This window comes from Stomoxys calcitrans, chromosome 2, assembly GCF_963082655.1.
Source record: "Stomoxys calcitrans chromosome 2, idStoCalc2.1, whole genome shotgun sequence".
Classification (NCBI taxonomy): Eukaryota; Metazoa; Arthropoda; class Insecta; order Diptera; family Muscidae; genus Stomoxys; species Stomoxys calcitrans.
In genome coordinates this window covers 232,496,424-232,517,299 of record NC_081553.1, presented here as the reverse complement: position 1 = coordinate 232,517,299, position 20,876 = coordinate 232,496,424, and the positions used below count along the sequence as shown (strand labels likewise).

The 20,876-nt window shown below is 37.6% G+C and overlaps 1 protein-coding gene across 1 annotated transcript in view; it reads left to right on the top strand.

The window, feature by feature from the left end:
• LOC106093978 (esterase B1) overlaps positions 1-20,876 on the top strand; it is a 37,377-nt gene continuing 16,501 nt past the window's right edge. The window contains exon 1 of the mRNA XM_013261184.2: positions 1-925. Coding sequence (XP_013116638.2) covers positions 879-925 — 47 coding nt within the window. The 5' untranslated portion in view covers positions 1-878. The remainder of the gene's footprint in view (positions 926-20,876) is intronic.

Genomic DNA, 20,876 nt, shown 5'->3' with positions numbered 1-20,876 from the left:
CCATTCCGTTGGTCAGTGTGTTATTTTACATTGCGAACATTGCTCACTTTAGTTCAGTTGGCGAACAACCCTTGTGCAAAAACGTTCGTTTTAGTCGAAGCCAAGCACAAATATACCACGTTCAAACAGGCTGGCATGGCATGCAGACCATGAACATGGAACAAAAACAATAATAAAACAAATAAAAACAAACACCCCAAAAGCACTCCTTGGAGTAAAACAAGAAAAGTTTGGAAAAACGAAGAGCACATAATCAACATCATAGCCAAAGAACATCTTTTTCTTCGTATTTGCGAGGCAACGATTTACAAAAACATCAAAATAAAGCATAAGAATAGATGCGAAAACAAAGAAAGCAAAAACGAAAGCGCATAAGAAAATAATTTCGGATAATTGCTGTGCTCCTTTTGCAGCCTTCTTCTGCAAGTGTGTGTGTGTGCGCAAAGAGTGTATTTTGTAGACTTTTTGTCTATCCTCCAATATTTGTTGAGAAGCAAAAACTTAAAAAAATCTTCTAAAAAGGCTTAATTGCTTGGGCAACAAGTGCATGACTGTCGGACTTTAGATTTTCTAGGAATTCACACAAAAAGTGTATGTGTATGTGTGTGTGGTTTCCTTTAAGAATTGCATTGATTTAGTGGAGTTCGTTTGATGTCGGTTGCTAGGATTTCGCGGGCAATCGAATATTTACGCCAATTCTCAGCTTTTCATTGATTTTTGTTTTTGTTTGCCTTCGTTCGTTTCCTTGGCTACTCTTGGCGGTCCCCCATAGCGTATGAGTACTATTTCATAGACTCCCAATGAAAGCGATTTAATTGAAGACGGGTTAATTTATTTTATTACAAGTTCGAAACAATTGTGGCCGTCAAACAACCAAGATGTCATTCGATATACCTTTGGCCGATCAAATGCGGATTGCCGTAAAGTAAGTCCAATTGATTGATTTAATTTTATTTCTATAACATGTGTGCCATCTAGCCTTAAGTTGATGTGTTGCTAGGGCCGGGTTTTCTGAAACGGGCGAAAGGAACAGGGGCAAAATTCTCACATATCAATGATTGCAGTCCGATTCAAGTTTTTTTATTTTAACCCAATGATAGGGGGCCTCCTTTTTATTGCCCACTCCGAACGGAATGCCGCAGTGCGACACCTCTTTGGGGAGAAGTTTTACATGGCATAGTACCTCACAAATGTTGACAGCTTTAGAAGGGGAGAACCACAGCTGAAGATTTTTTTCATCCACAGTGTTTCGTAAAAATAAATAAATGTTTGTGTTTTACTTTATGATTACACGATCTCCATGAACATTGTGGGTATCTCAATCTTTAATTAGAATAAACGACGAGAAAAATATGACTCAGTCAAGAGATTTGGATTTTTTTGTGATCAATAGTGATTCAGATGAGTTAGAAGCCGTTTCTGACAATGGTTCCCTGGCTTAGAAGGATATGCCTTGAATGTAGGTAATACTAAAACCTATTTACAAAACCAGTAAGGAAAGGCAAAAGTCGGGTGGGGCCGACTATATAATACCCTACACCTAAACTACAATTATTAATTCGGGAAATATATAAATATATATGTATATGAGAGCTATATCTAAATATGAACCGAATTTTAAACAGAGACTTGTTGTTACTATGGCCACATAAGTGCAAATCTGGCGATAATAATGTATGGGTGCTACATCCAAATCCGAACCGATTTGATAAAATTTCGCACATATGATGAGATCAGTAGCAAAACAATCCGTGCCAAATTTTGTGCAGATCGGTTGAACATTTTAGCTACTACGGCTATTTAAGAGCAAATTGATACGAGGCGATACATATATATGGGAGCTATATCTAAATCTGAACCGATTTTAATGAAATTTTGAAGATATGTTAAGATCAGTAACAAAACAGTCCGTGACAAGTTTTGTGCAGAGAAGTTGAAAATTGTAGCTACTGCGGCCATTTTAGAGCAAATCGGGCGATACATATATATGGGAGCTATATCTAAATCTGAACCGATTTTGATGAAATCTTATAGATATGTTAAGATCAGTAGCAAAACAATCCTTGCCAAATTTTGTGCAGATCGGTTGAAAATTGTAGCTACTGCGGCCATTTAAGTGCAAATCGGGCGATACATATATATGCGAGCTATATCTAAATCTGAGTTGATTTTGATGAAATTTTGCGAATATGTTTATGTCAGTATCAAAACAATCCATGCCAAATTTTGTGCAGATCGGTTGAAAATTGTAGCTACTACGGCCATTTAAATGCAAATCGGGCGATACATATATATGGGAGCTATATCTAAATCTGAACCGATTTTGATGAAAATTTTCAGATATGTTAAGATCGGTAACAAAACAATTCGTGCAAAATTTTATGCAGATCGGTTGAAAATTGTAGCTCAATGGCCATTTAAGTGTAAATCGGCCGATACATATATACGGGAGCTATATCTAAATCTGAGCCGATTTTGATGGAAATTAGCAAATATGTTAAAATCAGTAACAAAACAATCCGTGCCAAATTTTGTGCAGATCGGTTGAAAATTGTAGCTACTGCGGCCATTTAAGTGCAAATCGGGCGATACATATATATGTGAGCTGTATCTAAATCTGAACCGATTTTGATGGAAATTTGCAGATATGTTGAAATCAGTAGCAAAACAGTCCGTGACAAGTTTTGTGCTGATCGGTTGAAAATTTTCTTTACTACGGCGGGCGGTATATATATATATATATGGGAGCTATATCTAAATCTGAACCGATTTTTATCAAAATCCATAGGGTTCGTCCTTGGGCGGAAAAGGTAAATTTCGTGATGATTGGATAACAAATACGACCTGCACCTTGATTACAAAAATACATGGACTCACAGACGGACATGGCTAAATCGAATCAGAAAGTGATTCTGAGTCGATCGGTATACCTTTCAATGTGTCTAGCTCTTCTCCTTCTTAGCGTTGCAAACAAATGCAGCAATCTATAATACCCTGTACCACAGTGGTGGTGTAGGGATTTATATATAGCTACCATATATAACTTTCATCCGATATGGTCTTTTAAGGCTGCAGCAGGTACAATTTTGGTCCGATCTTGACAAAATTTGGCATAGTGGGTTTTATTCAATGTCCTCATATGTGTGCAAAGTTCCATAAAAATCGGTCCAGATTTAGATATAGCTCCCATATATATTTTTCATCCGATATGGCCTTTTAAGGTCCGATCATTACAAAATTTGGCATGGACCGTTTTATTTAACGTCCTCATATGTGTGCAAAGTTCCATAAAAATCGGCCCAGAATTAGATATAGCTCCCATACATATTTTTTATCCGATATGGCCTTTTAAGGCCAAAATTTTGGTTCGATCTCTACAAAGTTTTTCACGAGATGGTTTAATTGATATCCCAATACGTGTGCAAAATTTCATCAAAATCGATTTTGATAAAACTCTCATATATATCTTTTATGTATTTCGACCTTTAAGGGTGTAGAATCCACAATTTTCGTACCATCGTAAGAAAATCGTATAACGTTCTATTCGATATTTCAATAGGCATGCAAAATTAAAGTCTGACTAAATTTGCATATAAGTGCTATCTATTAAAAACATTAGGTATTCTCAGTGGTGTAGGGTATTATGTAGTCGGCTTCGCCCGACTTTTGCCTTTCCTTACTGGTTCTTTATTCTGAGACGCAAATGTCAGATGCACATTCAATGGATGTAATTGCAAATGACGGATTTCAAAGAAAGGCCTAAGTTAAGTTTATTCCTTCTCCTGTAAAGTAGCAAAAAATCAGGTTAGACCTTCTTTATACCCCACCACCATAGGATGGGGGTATACTTATCTAGTCATTTCGTTTGTAATACCTCGATGTATTGGCCTAGGACCCCATAGAGTATATATATTCTTAATCACCTCGACATTCTGAATCGAATTATCCATGCCCGTCGAAATCACGATAGCGGTCGAACGCATAAAACTAGCTTCTTGAAATTTCGCTATTGATGTAGGTCGTTGATGATTGTAAATGGGACATATCGATTCAGATTTGGATATAGCTTCCATATAAACCGATCTCCCGATTTGACTTCTTGTGCTCTGGAAGCCGCAATTTTTGTCCGATTAAGCTGAAATGTTGCACATAGTGTTCTGTTATGACTTATAACAACTGTGCCAAGTACGGTCCAAATCGGTCTTTAACCTGATATAGCTCCCATATAAAGCGATCTCCCGATTTGACTTCTTAAGCCCTTACAAGCCGCAAATGTTGTACGATTTTAATGAAATTTTGCATGTAGTATTCTGTTGTGACTTCCAACAACTGTGCCAAATACGCTTTAAATCGGTCAATAACCTGTTATAGCTCCCATATAAACCGGTCCCCAGATTCGATTTCTTGAGTCGGTAGAAGCCGCAATTTTTGTCCGTTTTGGCTGAAATTTTACAAGCTGTGTTCTGTTATGATTCTCAACAACTGTGCCAAGTACGGTCCAAGTCGGTCTAAAACCAGATACAGCTTCCATATTTTAGCAGAATCCATGGTGGTGGGTTCCCGAGATTCGGCCCGGCCGAACTTTGTACGCTTTTAATTGTTTGAATTAATATTGAAAATTTTGTCTGCCTTATCGAAAGGTGATAGAAATGATTCATTTAAATAATGAATTTTACGATTATAACTCTTGATAATGTCCACAAAGGGGAGTTGAGTCTTATTCATGAAGGGATTTTGCTTCATAATTAATGAGGGTGGAACAATTTTTTTTTTTACAAATGGGATTTAAGGGTAAACAAGATGTATTTTTTGGCATGAGTCACAACTTTTCAACAAGTAATTCCTCATTTGTAGCTTTTAGAAGTCTGCTTTTGAAAAATTCCCTGAGTTCATCTGGACAGAATCTCGGTAACAATTTGCCTTGTATTCTACTAAAAAATGTGGAAAAATTAGCGCAGTTACACGTAAACCATGTCAAAGTTGAATTGGCGAATGCATTATGTTTCTAGAAACTAATAGATCCCTATGAGCGGTTGAGGGTTAAGTATATTTATTGAACTTCTGGATGCTATTTGGTGTGGATGTCAGGTGTCACAAAAATTATACGTTTTCATTAAGAGACATTTGATGGATGTTGTGCTGTTGCATTGTCTAGCCGTTAATATTTTTCGTCCTTGTACTGGTACGTTGTTGTCGTTGGAATTCTAATGCCAGCTTTATATGTTGCTGATAAGAGCCCAGACACCGTAAATTTATGACATTCGACGGCTGGATGCATAAAGATTTTTTTTCCCATTATTGAAACGGATTTTGCTTTAATGAAGCGAAATAATTTAAGGTGACCTATGATTGTTATCTTCATGTATTGCAAACAAATTTCGTATCATCATTGTAATTAGACGGAAGGTACAAATGTCAATTCATTATCAAAATCATTAAAAAAATTGTCAAACAAAAACCTATATGGGTGAAATGCTTGGGCAACCATTTTAAGAAGGATTTTCGTATAGAAATACGTTGAACAAAGAACTTTATCATTTTGTCATTTCAATTGCAAGATATTGAAATATTAAATTTCGCTCCCATAAAGTATATTCTTCATTTTGTACAAATCTTAAACGAACACCCATATCTGGTGGTCTGTCTCTTGTAATCATGCAACAGCTTTTATAATTTCTCAAAACGAATACGAAATTGGGGGACATTTGGTAGGGAAACAAGTAAAGTTAAGTTCGGCCGGGCCAAACTTTGGATACCCACCACCTCGGGTATATATATAAACCCCCTTCCGTCACAATCCGATGAAAATTGGATAACTTATGCACCCAAATTCGGCAAGGACATTGAGTGGTCTTATAAATATTAGTCACTGTTGAATTTTGTATTTCAAATTTCAAAAAAAAAATCGGGTAATAAATAAAGCTTTTGTGACCCTTAACCGGCATATCGGTCTATATGCCAGCTATATCTAAATGCAGTCCTATTTTTACCATATTTGGGTTGGATGGGGGTGACCTTAAACTACTCACTGTTTCAAATTTCAGTGAAATTTGATAAAAAATAATGCTTTTATGACCTTCATACCCGTTACCGGGAGATCAGTCTATATGGCAGCTATATCTAAATATAATCCGATCTGAACGATATTTGGGTCAGTTGTCGGGAAGCCTTAAACTACTCACTGTTTCAAATTTCAATAAAATCGGATAAAAAGTAAGTTTTTATGGGCTTTATACCCTTTATCGGAAAATTGGTCTATATAGCAGCTATATCCAAATATGGTCCGATTTGACCCTTTCAAGAACTTAACCAGCGTGCATCAAAGAGACGTAGCCGTGCCAAATTTCAGAATTTCGGGGAAGTGGCATGGAAAACAATTAAGGATTTTGTTAATAGCATGGAATTCTAATTTAGATTTTCTTTTTCAAAGTTCCCTTTTTTGTATTTAGAGCGCACAACAATCCGATTACTGGCTTAGGTGTAAGTCCATTCTTTAGAGCGATTGACAAATTGTGTGGGATACAACGCGAATAAATTTTTTTGACGGTCAAATGTTCTTGCAATATTGAATGTATGCTGGTTCCTCTAATGCCTGAGGTTGTCTCAATCTCATGATAGGTCACATGATGATCTTGCAATATCAGTTGGCGCACACCATCAATGGTTTTTGGAACAACAACTGATTTTGAACGACCTTCACGAAATTCGTCTAGGAGTGAACTGCGGCCTCGGTTGAAGTCACCATACCATCCGAGTAAAAAGGCGTTAAGTTCGGCCAGACCGAACTTTGGATACGCACCATCTCGGGTATATACATAAGTCACCTTTCGTCAACCATAGCAGCTATATCGAAATATGGTGCGATTTGGAGCAAATACTAATAAATACAAGTCATACTTCAATTGTGTATAACAAAATATTCGTCTTTTTTAGTATATCTGAACCATACACCACACGGATGTCCAAAAGCCTAACATAAGTCACTGTGTCAAATTTCAGTGAAATCGTATTATAAATGCGCCTTTTATGGGCCAAAACATTAAATCGTGATATCGGACTATATGACAGCTATATCCAAATATTGACCGATTTGAGCCAAGTTGCAAAAAAAATGTCGATGAGCCTAACACAACTCAATGTTCCAAATTTCGTTGAAATCGGACAATTAATGCGCCTTTTATGGCCCCAAAACCATAAATCGAGAGATCGGTCTATATAGGAGATATATCCAAATCTGGACCGATCTGAGCCAAATTGAAGAAGGATGTCTAAGGGCCTAACACAACTCACTGTCTCAAATTTCGGCGACATCGGACAATAAATGCGCCTTTGATACGCCTAAAGCCTTAAATCGAGAGATCGGTCTATATGGCAGCTATATCCTAATCTGGACCGATCTGGACCAAATTGAAGGAAGATGTCGAAATTTCTTCCAAATCGGATAATAAATGTGACTTTTATGGGCCTACGACCCTCAATCGAGAGATCGGTCTGTATGGCAGCTATATCCTAATCTGAACCGATCTGGGTCAAATTGAAGAAGGATGTCAAAGGGCCTAATATAACTCTCTGTCCCAAATTTCAGCAAATTGGATAATAAATGTGGCTTTAATGGGCCTAAAAACCTAAATCGGCGGATCGGGAGTTGTATCAAGATACTTAACCAGCTTTTGGATAAAAAAAAGAATATGTGCAAAGTTTCTCAATTTTTATACCCTCCACCATAAGATGGGGGGTATACTAATTTCGTCATTCTGTTTGTAACTACTCGAAATATTCGTCTGAGACCCCATAAAGTATATATATTCTTGATCGTCGCGACATTTTATGTCGATCTAGCCATGTCCGTCCGTCTGTCCGTCCGTCCGTCCGTCTGTCTGTCGAAAGCACGCTAACTTCCGAAGGAGTTAAGCTAGCCGCTTGAAATTTTGCACAAATACTTCTTATTAGTGTAGGTCGGTTGGTATTGTAAATGGGCCATATCGGTCCATGTTTTGATATAGCTGCCATATAAACCGATCTTGAGTCTTGACTTCTTGAGCCTCTAGAGGGCGCAATTCTTATCCGATAGGAATGGAATTTCGCACGACGTGTTTTGTTATGATACCCAACAACTGTGCCAAGTATGGTTTAAATCGGTCCATAACCTGATATAGCTGCCATATAAACCGATCTTGGGTCTTGACTTCTTGAGCCTCTAGAGGGCACAATTCTTATCCGATTTGAATGAACTTTTGCACGAAGGAGTTCGTTATGATATCCAACAACTGTGCCAAGTATGGTTGAAATCAGTTCATGACCTGATATAGCTGCCATATAAACCGATCTGGGATCTTGACTTCTTGACCCCTAGAGGTTGCAATTATTATCCGATATGCCTGAAATTTTGTACGACGGATCCTCTCATGACCATCAACAAACGTGTTTATTATGGTCTGAATCGGTCTATAGCCCGATATAGATCCCATATAAATCGTTCTCTCTATTTTACTTCGTGAGCCCCAATGGGCGCAATTCTTATACGAATTGGCTGAAATTTTACACAGGTCTCCAACATATAATTTAATTGTGGTCCGAACCGGACCATATCTTGATATCGTTTTAATAGCAGAGCAACTCTTTTCTTATATCCTTTTTTGCCTAAGAAGAGATGCCGGAAAAAGGACTCGACAAATGCGATCCATGGTGGAGGGTATATAAGATTCGGCCCGGCCGAACTTAGCACGCTTTTACTTGTTAAAGACTGTAGCGTGATTTCAACAGACAGACGGACGGACATGACTAGATCGTCTTAGATAGTTACGCTGATCATATATATATATACTTAAAATGGTCGGAAATGGATATCTCGATGTGTTGCAAACGGAATGACAAAATGAATATACCTTCATCCTTCGGTGGTGGGTGTAATAATTGCACGAGAATATTCACGATTCAATTCCATTTTTTGGGCGAAATGAATCTTTTAAGTTACTGTAAACAACACAAATAGTGCTCGTATATCAAAATGTTCTGAGTATTTAGAACCTCAACAAATGTCAAGCTTTACGATAGAGCCAGTTGGCAGATTGCGACACAAGGGTTTTTCAATCCCGAAAAATAAAAGGGAACCTACATTCAAGCCACAAATTTGACAAGTAAAAGCGTACTAAATTCAGCCGGAGCTATTCTTGGGAACCCACCACCATGGATTCGGCTAAAAAATGGGAGCTATATCTGGTTTAGACCGATTTGGACCGTACTTGGCACAGTTGTTGAAAGTCATAACAGAACACTATATGCAAAAATTCAGCCAAATCGGGAAAAAATTGCGGCTTTCAGGGGCTCAAGAAGTCAAATCGGGAGATTAGTTTATATGGGAGCTATATCAGGTTACAGGCCGATTTGGACGGTACTTGGCACAGTTGTTTGAAGTCATAACGGATCACTATGTTCAAAATTTCAGCCAAATCGGATGAAAATTAAGGCTTCCAGAGGCTCAAGAAATCAAATCATGATTTCGGTTTATATGGAAGCTATATCTAAATCTGAACCGATATGGCCCATTCGCAATCCCCAACGACCTACATCAATATTAAGTATCTGCGCAAAATTTTATGTGGCTAACTTTAAGCATTCGAATGCTGTCGTGATTTCGACAGACGGACTGACATGTCTAGATCGAATGTCGAGACGTTCCAGAATATATATATTTTATGGGGGCCCAGATCAATATTTCGAGGTGCTACAAACGGAATGACTAGATTAGTATAAATATCATGGTCCGTGGTTAAAGGACCATAAGGGTCACCAACTTTACTAGACCGGTTTTCTTTTATTATACCCTCCACCATAGTATGGGGGTATACTAGTTTCGTCATTCTGTTTGAAACACCTCGAGATATGCGTCTAAGACCTCATAAAGTATATATATTCTTGATCGTCGTGACATTTTAAATCGCACTAGCCATGTCCATCCGTCTGTCTTTGGAAAGCACGCTAACTTTTGAAGAAGTAAAGCTAGACGCTTTAAATTTTGCACAAATACTTCTTATTAGTGTAGGTCGGTTGGGATTGTAAATGGGTCAAATCGGTCCATGTTTTGATATAGCTGCCATATAAACCGATATTGGGTCTATACTTCTTGACCTTTTAGAGTTCTTATCCGATTTGTTTGTAATTTTACACGTGGTGTTTTGGTGTCACTTCGAACATTTGTGCGGAGTATGGTCCAAATCGGTGTATAACCTGGTATAGGTGCCAAATCAACCGATCTTGAATCTCAACTTACTGAGCCGCTAGAAGGCGCAATTCACATACGAATTGTCAAAAATTTTGCATGAGGTGTTTTGATATGTCTTCCAAAAACTGTGATCAGTATGACGCAAATAGGTATATAACCTGATATAGCTGTCACATAAACTGATCTGGGATCTTGACTTCTTGAGGCTCTAGAGAGCGCAATTCTCATCCGATTTGGCAGAAATTTTGTACAACGACTTCTCCCATGGCCATTAACATATTGTATGCAATATGGTCTGAACCGATCTATACTTTGGTACAGCTACTATATAAACCAATCTCCCGATTTTGCTTCTTCAGCCCCGAATCGGACTATAACTTGATATAGCTCCTCCTCCTTCTTCTCCGTCCCTTTTCATTTGCCTTAAAAGAGATACTGCGCAAAGAACTCGACAGATGCGATCCATGGTGGAGGGTATATAAGATTCGGCCCGGCCTAACATAGCAGGCTCTTACTTGTTTTAATTTTCAAAGTACTTGGTCACGTACACAGAACGATAAAAAGAGACCTGACGCTTTAATAGTCGTTATGGGGAACTCGCAGCCCCTATTAACTCACTACCTTTAGTGGATGTTATTAGGGTTAGTTAACGCATGTAATACCACGGGGAGGCCAGTGTCCAGAGTTAAGATGTGGTAGGGACTAAGATCGAAGTGGATTTTGCCAAGTTAAAGCCTACCAGAACCTTAACTTGGTATCTTGCATTTCTCATTTGGCTAAAATTAGTACTGATACAAAATGTTATATATGATTGGCGGCATAGTTAAATTTCTTCGTTCTTTTTCCAATAACGATTAAATTAAAAACACAACATTTTGTTAAGAACAAACGTTTCGTTGCTCTTTGAGTTTAAGATAAGGCATTATCAAAAAAAAAATTTTTTTTCAAGTATTTCGTTAGTATTATTAATGGTTATTTATTTTATTTTGATTTTTTCTTTGTTGTTGTGTTTGTTTTTGCTTAGTCTCAAAAATTTAGCATTTTTGAGCCAATTAACATATTTAATAATTTATGCATACAGCAAGTAAGTATACGTAAGTATTTGATTTTTTTTTTTCGTTTTCACACTTTCAACTGCTTGAGGGGCATTATGACTTTTGTGTTTAACAAAAGTTTTCATGTGCACCGAGTTCAAGTAAGCGTGGCAAAGTTGAAGAATTGTTTTGGCGTACTTTTTGTTTTTGGTTGATTTGTTCTTTACTTGTCTGGTTATCTGTTCATAGTCATCAAAAGAAACTCAAGTGAATTTGGTTATTGTTTTTTTCGGTTTCGTGATTTGTGCTTGCCATTATCAAAATAAAGTACTCATGAATGTGAAATAGATTGTTTTTAATCTATCTCTTGGCTATTTTGATTGGCAATTTGTTTTGTTAGACATATAATCTACCGAAAAATCATCATATAATCTACCGTAAAGTGTTTAATGCAAATGTTTACAACTTTATTGAAGGATGGGTTATCATTTTGTAGATGAAATCAGTCAGTCATGAATAATTAGTCAATACCTCAGCACTAATAAGTAAAAATATGCTACCTTAGGAGATTGGGAGTTACCACCATGGACTTGGGACCTTCTTGCACCAAATCGGATGGCTGGTGAATGTAAGTGCTACGTCTACTTATAGACCAATTTGGGCAACATTTGAAGTGGTAGCTGGACGGCATAAAAGTATAAATGGGAGGAGATTTAAAAAACCTATATGTCCCACATTTAGACAAATCTATGGCAATCCCATGGCAACCGGTTCTATATACCGGATTTCAAAAAAGATTCAAAAAATGTCAACATTTTTTTTATTTCGATCAATTAAAAAATTAATTGCAAATTTTGAAGAATTTCAATTATTTTTTTAATTGGATCAATTAAAAAATTAATTGCAAATTTCGTAGAATTTCAATAATTTTTTTTTTTTTAATATGGAATTTTTTAATTTGTGAGGTACTTTGCCATGTAGAAACTTCTCCCCAAAGAGGTGTCGCTCTGTGGCATGCCGTTCGGACTCGGCTAAAAAATAGCGCAATAGCGCAGAATACAGTGCAAGAAACAATGGCAAAAAATTCATGGAAATGCCTACATGAAAATATTTTTATACTATAACATCGCCTAGGGACCTAAAGCGAAGCAGACGGCTTTGCGTCTTTCTTCAGTAAGGATCCGCAATATGTTATTTATGGAGTGGCCCATATGCATTTAACCCTTTTAAGGGACCTAAAGCGAAGCAGACGACTTTGCGTCTTTCCTCAGTAAGGATCCGCAATAGGTTATTTATGGAGTGGCCCATATGCATTTAACCCTTTTTGATTAATTTAAACGCAAAGCGCTGCACTGATGCGATCTTTTTGGTCCCTAAGAGGTTTTGGCATATTTAAAAAAAATTTTGAATAATACCTCAAATAGTTTTTGCCTTCTCTTGGCATAGCAGACTTTATTTTATATCTTTCAATATGGCGGAGCCATCACATTTTGCCACACCATTTTCCTAATGAACACTTGGGAATTTTCACAATAAAACTTTTTCTTGCTCGGCTAATTTCAATAACTAATTGTTGCCCTTCACCTTTTTTGTGGTAAATTATTGCGATAATACATTTGCCACTTTTCCAATTGAATGCGTTCCATTGGTCCTTATCAATGGGAAGAGAAACAAACTTTTGAAGCCTTAATAATTTGCCAAACGATGCCTCTTCTTCACCCCCTCCCCCCCAACACAACACTATGATGTTATGCCAACAATTTATGCTGCATACCGAAGACAATGTGCGTTGCTATAAATGGACCCACTCAAAACTTCAATGCTGAAGTTTGGCTTGAGGTGAAGCAAAAACAGGGTTGTACAAGGGTTTTTCCGCCTCAGCTGATTGAGGTAGACAGCAAAACTTGAAATTGGAAACTTTGTTTTGTTTGCACTCATCGCACGTTACATATTTAATTAGATGGATGCTCACCTTTAGTTGTACGCCTCCTCCAAAAATACAATACCATTAGCTGATCAGCCAGACCCAACATCAGCTAATTAAGACAAACGCACCCTAGCGTGTCGCAAGCACTTGGAGGTGGTATTTTCCAAGTTTTAAGTTTCAACCATCAGCGCATGAAGGAAAATTAAGCACGAAAATTCTATGGAGCGTGAAAGTCCCATTTATGCAAATGACAATTAATTGATTTTCATTCTAAATTTGGGGTATCAATGAGTGTTGGTTGAGGGTGTAACTACGCAGGTGTAATGTAATCCTACACTGGCAATTAAATTCACTGATTGCCTTTGCGTTGCGATACTATAGTCTCAAGATTGCACGTTAAACGTTTGACAGGAGGGGAGAGAGGGTAATGTATCTAAGCTGCTAACAGTGTTGAGAATAATTGTAATGTATACAGCATCCCAGTATAGGATTACTTGAAATAGTATTTGGAGGATTACCAAAGATTTATTTGATTGATTCGATTGTTGCAACACAAATTGCTTAAATTTAATATTTTGGCAATTTTTGTTGCAACAATTGAATCAATCATATTAATCTTTGGTTATCCTCCAAAATTAATCTTTGGTAATCCTCCAAACACTATTTCAAGTAATCCTGTTCCGGGGTTACAATTATTCTGTTAGCAGCTTAGAAACACTACTCTCTCCCCTCTTGTCAAACGTTTATCTTGCAATCTTGACATTACGTTACGATTATTCCCAACTTTTTTCATTCAGTGTTCTGTTATCCATGGTCTTAATCAGTCTATTATATAGCAGATCTACCATATGAATCAAAACAAGTATAATTATGTTTCGCACTTTATTTCGTCAATACAGAGCTGTCCAATTTGCGAGCTACCACTCAGGTGGACTGAAGAGAGCTATTGTACCTGAATGGGCCAAAGTACCTACAGATAACATTCGTGCAGCTTGCAACTCGTTTTTTGGAATATAATCTTCAGCGACCGACAATATGGTTTTCGCAGAAATCGCTCCACGGGAGACCGGTATTTCTGTAGGAACGTTGGGATCGCTTTATCGATCAGTTTGATAATAGTAAGGTCGTGAAAACCCAATCCCATGGATGCTGTAAAAACGCCACAAATTAATCAGGAATATGTGTATTCTACGTACCCAGTTTCTGAAAATCAGGCACAAATTGAAGTTTCTGAGGGCCGTAGAAAACTAATCAGGAGATTGATTTATATGGGAGCTATATCAGGTTATAGACTGATTTGAACCGCACTTGGCATATTTGTTGGAGGACATAACAAAACATGCAAATGAAAATTTTGACCATGAGCATTCCACTCAGGAATAGGGGCAAACTACTCACATATCAATGAGTGCAGTCCAATTCAAGTTAAGCTTAATGATAAGGGGCCTCCTTTTTATAGCCGAGTCCGACCGGCGTGCCGTAGAGCGACACCTCTTTGGAGAGAAGTTTTACATGGCATAGAACCTCACAAATATTGCCAGCATTAGGAGGGGAAAATCACCACTGAAATTTTTTTCTGATAGTCTCGCCAGGATTTGAACCAAACTTCTGTTCAACAAGGATGATCGAGAGATCGGTTTACATGGGAGCTATATCAGACACAAATTGCGGCTTCCAGGGGCTCAAGAAGTCAAATCGGGAGATCGGTTTATATGGGAGTTATATCAGGTTATAGAACGATTTGGTCCGTATAAAATACCATCAATCGGGATATTGGCTATACGCAACATTGGTCCAACCTAAACCATACTCGACAGGGATGTCGAAGAGATGAACACAGCACACTGTATTAAATTTCAGCAAAATCAAGCAATAAAAGCAGATTTTATTGGTCTGAGGCCCTTTATTCAGCTCGAATATCGGGGATTTTTATGCAAGCCATTGTGCGACTTTTCAGGGAAATCGGATAATAAATACAGCTTTTATGAGCCTTTGACGCCAAACCGGCAGATCGGTATATATGGGAGCTATATTAAGATACAGACCGATCCCGATTCTAACCGAATATGGTCGAAACAGCTGTCATATACACCGATCTGCCTACTAAGGGTCTTAAGCAAATAACAGCGGCGTTTATTATTCGATTTCGCTGAAATTTGGATCAGTGAATTATCTATCTAATCTAATCTAAATATTGTCTGATATAGACCCAACTCGATTCGGATGAGTAAGGTCTATAGCAGACAGTACTTAGATTTTAGTGCCTTATAGACCGATCTGCCGATGTAGGGTCTTAAGACTTTTGAAACCATATATATTCGATGAAATTAAGATCAGTGAATTTCACTAGGCCTCGCGATATTCTAACCGAGTGTGGTCAACATCAGACCATATTTAGATGTAGTTCTAACCGAGTGTAGTCAACATCAGACCATATTTATATGTAGTTGCCATATAGACGGATTTGCCGATTTGGGAGATCGAATTATAATCCCATCTGGATTGGCACATGCCAGGATTCAACCCCAGGCGTTCAGCGTCATAGGCGGACATCCTAACCTCTGCGCTACGGTGGCCTCCGATGGGGGTATACTAATTTCGTCATTCTGTTTGTAACTACTCGCAATATTCGTCAGAGACCCCATATATTCTTGATCGTCGTGACATTCTGAATCGAACTAGCCATGTTCGTCCGTCTGTCCGTCCATCCGTCTGTCTGTCGAAAGCACTCTATCTTTCGAACGAGTAAAGATAGCTGCTTGAAATTTTGCACAAATACTTGTTATTCGTGTAGGTCGCTTGGGGTTGTAAATGGGCCAAATTGGTCCATGTTTTGATATAGCTGCCATATTAACCGATCTTGCGTCTTGACTTCTGGAGCCTCTAGAGGACGCAGCTCTTATCCGATGATATCCAATTCTTATCAAGTCAAATGATAACCTGTTATAGCTGCCATATAAACCGATTTGGGTGGTATATCCAAATCTGAACCAATCTGAGCCAAATTGAAGAAAAATGTTGAAGGGCGCAAGACTACTCACGGTCCCAAATTTGGGCGAAATCGGACAATAAATGAGCCTTTTATGGGCCCAAAACCTTAAATCGAGGGACCGGTCTATATGGCAGCCATATCGAAATCTGAACCGTTCTGGGCCGAATTGAAGGGAAATGTCGACTGGCCTAACACAACTCACTGTCCCAAATTTGAACAAAATCGCATAATAAATGTGGCATTTATGGGTCTAAGACCCTAAATCGGCGGATCGATCTATATGGGGGCTATATCAAGATTTAGTCCGATTTAGCCCATCTTCAAACTTAACCTGCTTATGGATAAAAAAAGAATCTGTGCGAAGTTTTAATTCAATATCTCTATTTTTAAAGACTGTAGCGTGATTTCAACAGACAGACGGACGGACATGGCGAGATGTTTTTAGATTTTTACGCTGATCAAGAATATATTGTCTTTATAGGGTCGGAAATGGATATTTCCATGTGTTGCAAATGAAATATCCATCCCCCAAATATGTCTTTTTAATTGGTTTCACTTCCTGCCAGCTACCCTGTGTGTATGAGTGCAATTTTTAATAGTCATCATATATGGTTCCAATATATATTCTATTCCGTCTTACGAAAAATTTTATCTTCTTAGCTTCGGCGAGACCGAACGTTAAATCTACAACCTTATTACTTGTCAATGTCTTATTTGTAGCATTTTCGTCTCGATAAGTTGATACGTTGAGTCGCCAATGGGTACAAAGGCATTTACTTTACAACATTCTATAACTTGATTTCGTCATCTACCCTTAATCCTGTGCCGTATAAATATAATCATTTATTTACTATGTTTACAGTATTGCAATTTAAGTTAACTATTTAAGCTACTATTATCTTTACTATTCCATCAATTATTGCTTAAACCCCTTTATTTCACTCCAAATGAACTCCAAGGCAACAGCAGCAATTTGCGAATAGTTATATGGCACAGTGTCGTTGTTGATTCTCAAAGGCAGCCGCGGCAACTTTATACCCCACAAGTTAACTGTACTTAAGTCAACGCGAATATTGCCGGAGCTTTGTATTTTTCCCGCAAAAGTAGTTCATTGGAGAAGCTGTCAATGGATAATGCGCATATCTAGGCGTAATATATAATCGCATATAAATATGTAGATACATACACATATATATGGTGTGTATGTCTATGAGCATATACTCACATGTGGGCACTTGAACATCTTCGACTGTACTTACGTCTAAGTCTATCAAGTGCAAATTTCCATTGAGAAGATGTTGTTTGGCTTGCTAAGCATCAGTTTGACTGACAAAGTGAATGGCAGACGGACACACAACAATTGAGTGACATTAGAGAGTGTTGCCTAGTTCTTCTCCTTTTTCCTCCTCTTTTTCTTCGGTTTCTTTCGTATTAAACACAGTGAACATCAGAAGCCGGATTTCTTAATGTTATTTATAAAATTAGTATTCCATTTGCTCTGATAAGCTTTGAAAAGTCACTTAATACGATTTAAATTAAAACACAATAGAGTACATTTGCACACGCACACACACACACACACACACAAATGCCCACCCACATGTGTATGTTAATAGGCTTGTATGTGTAAAACTGTCTAAAACACATTTCTGCGAGATGAACTTCGCAAGCATTTAACATCCATTGATACTGAGCATAGTGTTTGAATGTACTAAAGGTTACAGTCATACCACGCTTTACATGTTAGAAGGCATAGACATACATTACAAACCCATAATAAATCGAAGAACCATTTTATATGGGAGACATATCGAAATATTAACGGATTTGGACTACCTTCAATCAACAACCAAAATCTAAAACAAGCAAAATCGTGTAAAAGTTCGGCCGGGCCAAATCTTATATACCATCCACCATGGATCAAATATGTCGAGTTCTTTTCCCGGTATTGGTATATCTGTTATGCTGTTTCAGGCTATAGACCAATTCCGACCATATTTGACACGTATGTTGAAGGTCATGGGAGAAACCGTTGAACGAAAATTGAGCCAAATCGCATAGGAATTGCGCCCTCTAGAGGCTCAAGAAGTCAAGATCCTAGATCGGTTCATATGACAGTTATATCAGGTTATGGATCGATTTGCAACATAAATAGCACAGTTGTTGGAAGTTATACCGAAGCACGTCATGCCAAATCGAATAGAAACTGCGCCCTCTAGAGGCTCAAGAAGTAAAATAGGGAGATCGGTTCATATTATAGCTGTATCAGGTTCTAGACCGATTTGGACAGTATTTGACACGAACGTTGAAGGTTATGGGAGAAGCCATTGTTCAAAATTTCATCCAAATTGGAAAAAGATAACGCCTTCTGGAGGCTCAAGAAGTCAAGATCCCAGATCAGTTTATATATCAGCCAAGTCAGGTTATGAAACGATTTAAACCATACTTAGCACAGTTGTTGGAAGTCATAACAAAACACATCATGCAAAATATCAGTCAAATTGGATAGGAATTGCGTCTTCTTGAGGTTCAAGAAGTCAAGACCCTAGATCGTTTTATATGACAGCTGTATCAGGTTTTGAACCAATTTCCACCATACTTAGAGTAGTTGTTTGAAGCCATACTGAAACAAGTCATGCCAAATTCCAGCCAAATCGGATAAGAATTTCGCCCTCTAGACGCTAAAGAAGTCAAGATACAAGATCGGTTTATATGGCAGCTATATCAAAACATGGACCGATATGGCCCATTTACAATCGCAACCGATCTACACTGTTAAGAAGAATTGGTGCAAAATTTCAAGTAGCTAGCTTTACTCCATCGAAAGTAAGCGTGCATGCGTCAGACAGACGGATAGACGGATAGACATGGCTAGATCGTCCTAGATTTTTAAGCTGATCAAGAATATGTATATTGGGTTGCCCAAAAAGTAATTGCGGATTTTTTAAAAGAAAGTAAATGCATTTTTAATAAAACTTAAAATGAACTTTAATCAAATATACTTTTTTTACACTTTTTTTCTAAAGCAAGCTAAGAGTAATAGTTGATAACTGACAGAAGAAAGAATGCAATTACTGAGTCACAAGCTGTGAAAAAATTTGTCAACGCCGACTATATGAAAAATCCGCAATTACTTTTTGGGCAACCCAATACTTTATGGGGTCGGAATATGGATATATCGATGTGTTACAAACGGAACCACAAAATGAATATACCCCTATCCTTCGGTGGTGGGTATAAAAATGGTTCATTTTGGATTCAATTTGTTATGAATCGTCATATAACAGTACCCACTGTAGTTGGTTAAATGTGTACATATGTGAATATTGTTATGTATTTCAAATATACAAGCAATCACTGATTACGAACAATGAATGAATGAATGGATGAAGAAAGAACGCACAAACTAACAAACCCCCATATAAGTATGGGAAGCGACAACATTTACTGTTCGCTTTCTGCTGAATGAGCCTCATCTGTATGCAAATGATCCATAAATTCAACACTTGTTTCATATTTTCAATCACTGAAGGAGTGACATAGACACTTGGAGTGTGGATTTTCATTACGATGCCATTGATACACGTCGACTGGCATGTGAAGCGCTGCGCTGCGTCTTCTGTATTCCTTTTGTATTTCATTTCCTATTACTATGTCTTAGATTTTATTAATTCTATAATCGAATAGGGTTTGCACTACAGTTGCAAACGAGACACAAAGTTACTTTAAGTATGTCAGAAATTAAGTACATTGAGGTGTGTGCGTGTGTCTGTGGGTGGTTAGGGGAATGTGAAATGGGAGGCTGGGATGATAAGCCCCACAATTTATTCATCCAGGAAAAGTACTCAAGTTCATTTAGCAGAATACATACTTGAATGTATTTTAATAGTTCTGATGACCTAATGAACAAAGACATTCTAAACACAAAAAGGAAAAAAAGAAAACAACGGAGAATCTGGAAATGGGCTTAGATATATTTTTGCTGATTTAATTAAATAGTCAATGTAGTCAAACTAGCTGCAAGGCAAATCCAAAGTTCTCGTATATACATATGTTTTAGACACATTTCCTCAAAATCCGTAGACAAATGCACTATATATATATCCACAACAGCTATGTAGGAGCATGGTCCGATCTGAATTAAACTAGGCTTACTTACTCACAGCGAAATCAGGTAATAAATAAGCCTTTAAATCGCGAGATCGGCTCATATGTCAGCTTTATTCAAATTAAAACTGATCTGAATCATATTTGGTATAGATGTTGAGCACAAACTAAAATAAATTTTTTAGCAAATACAGCAAACATTTTGCTGTTTTTGCTAAAAAACCAGAAAGTCTGCTGAAAATGGAACGGTAGTAATTTGTATACCCACCACCATAGGATGGGGGTATACTAGTCTAGTATTTCTGTTTGTAACACCTCGAAATATTCATCTAAGGCCCTATAAATTATATATATTCTTGATCGTCTCGACGTTCTGAGTCGATTTAGCCATGTCCGTCTGTCCGTTTGTCGAAATCACGATAGCGATTGAACGCGCAAAGCTAGCCGCTTGAAATATGGCACAGATACCAAGTATTTAAATAGGTCGTTGGGGATTGCAAATGGACTTTATCAGTTCAAATTTACATATAACTCCCATATAAACAGATCTCCCGATTTGACTTCTTGGGGCCCTGAGAGCTACAATTTTTGTCG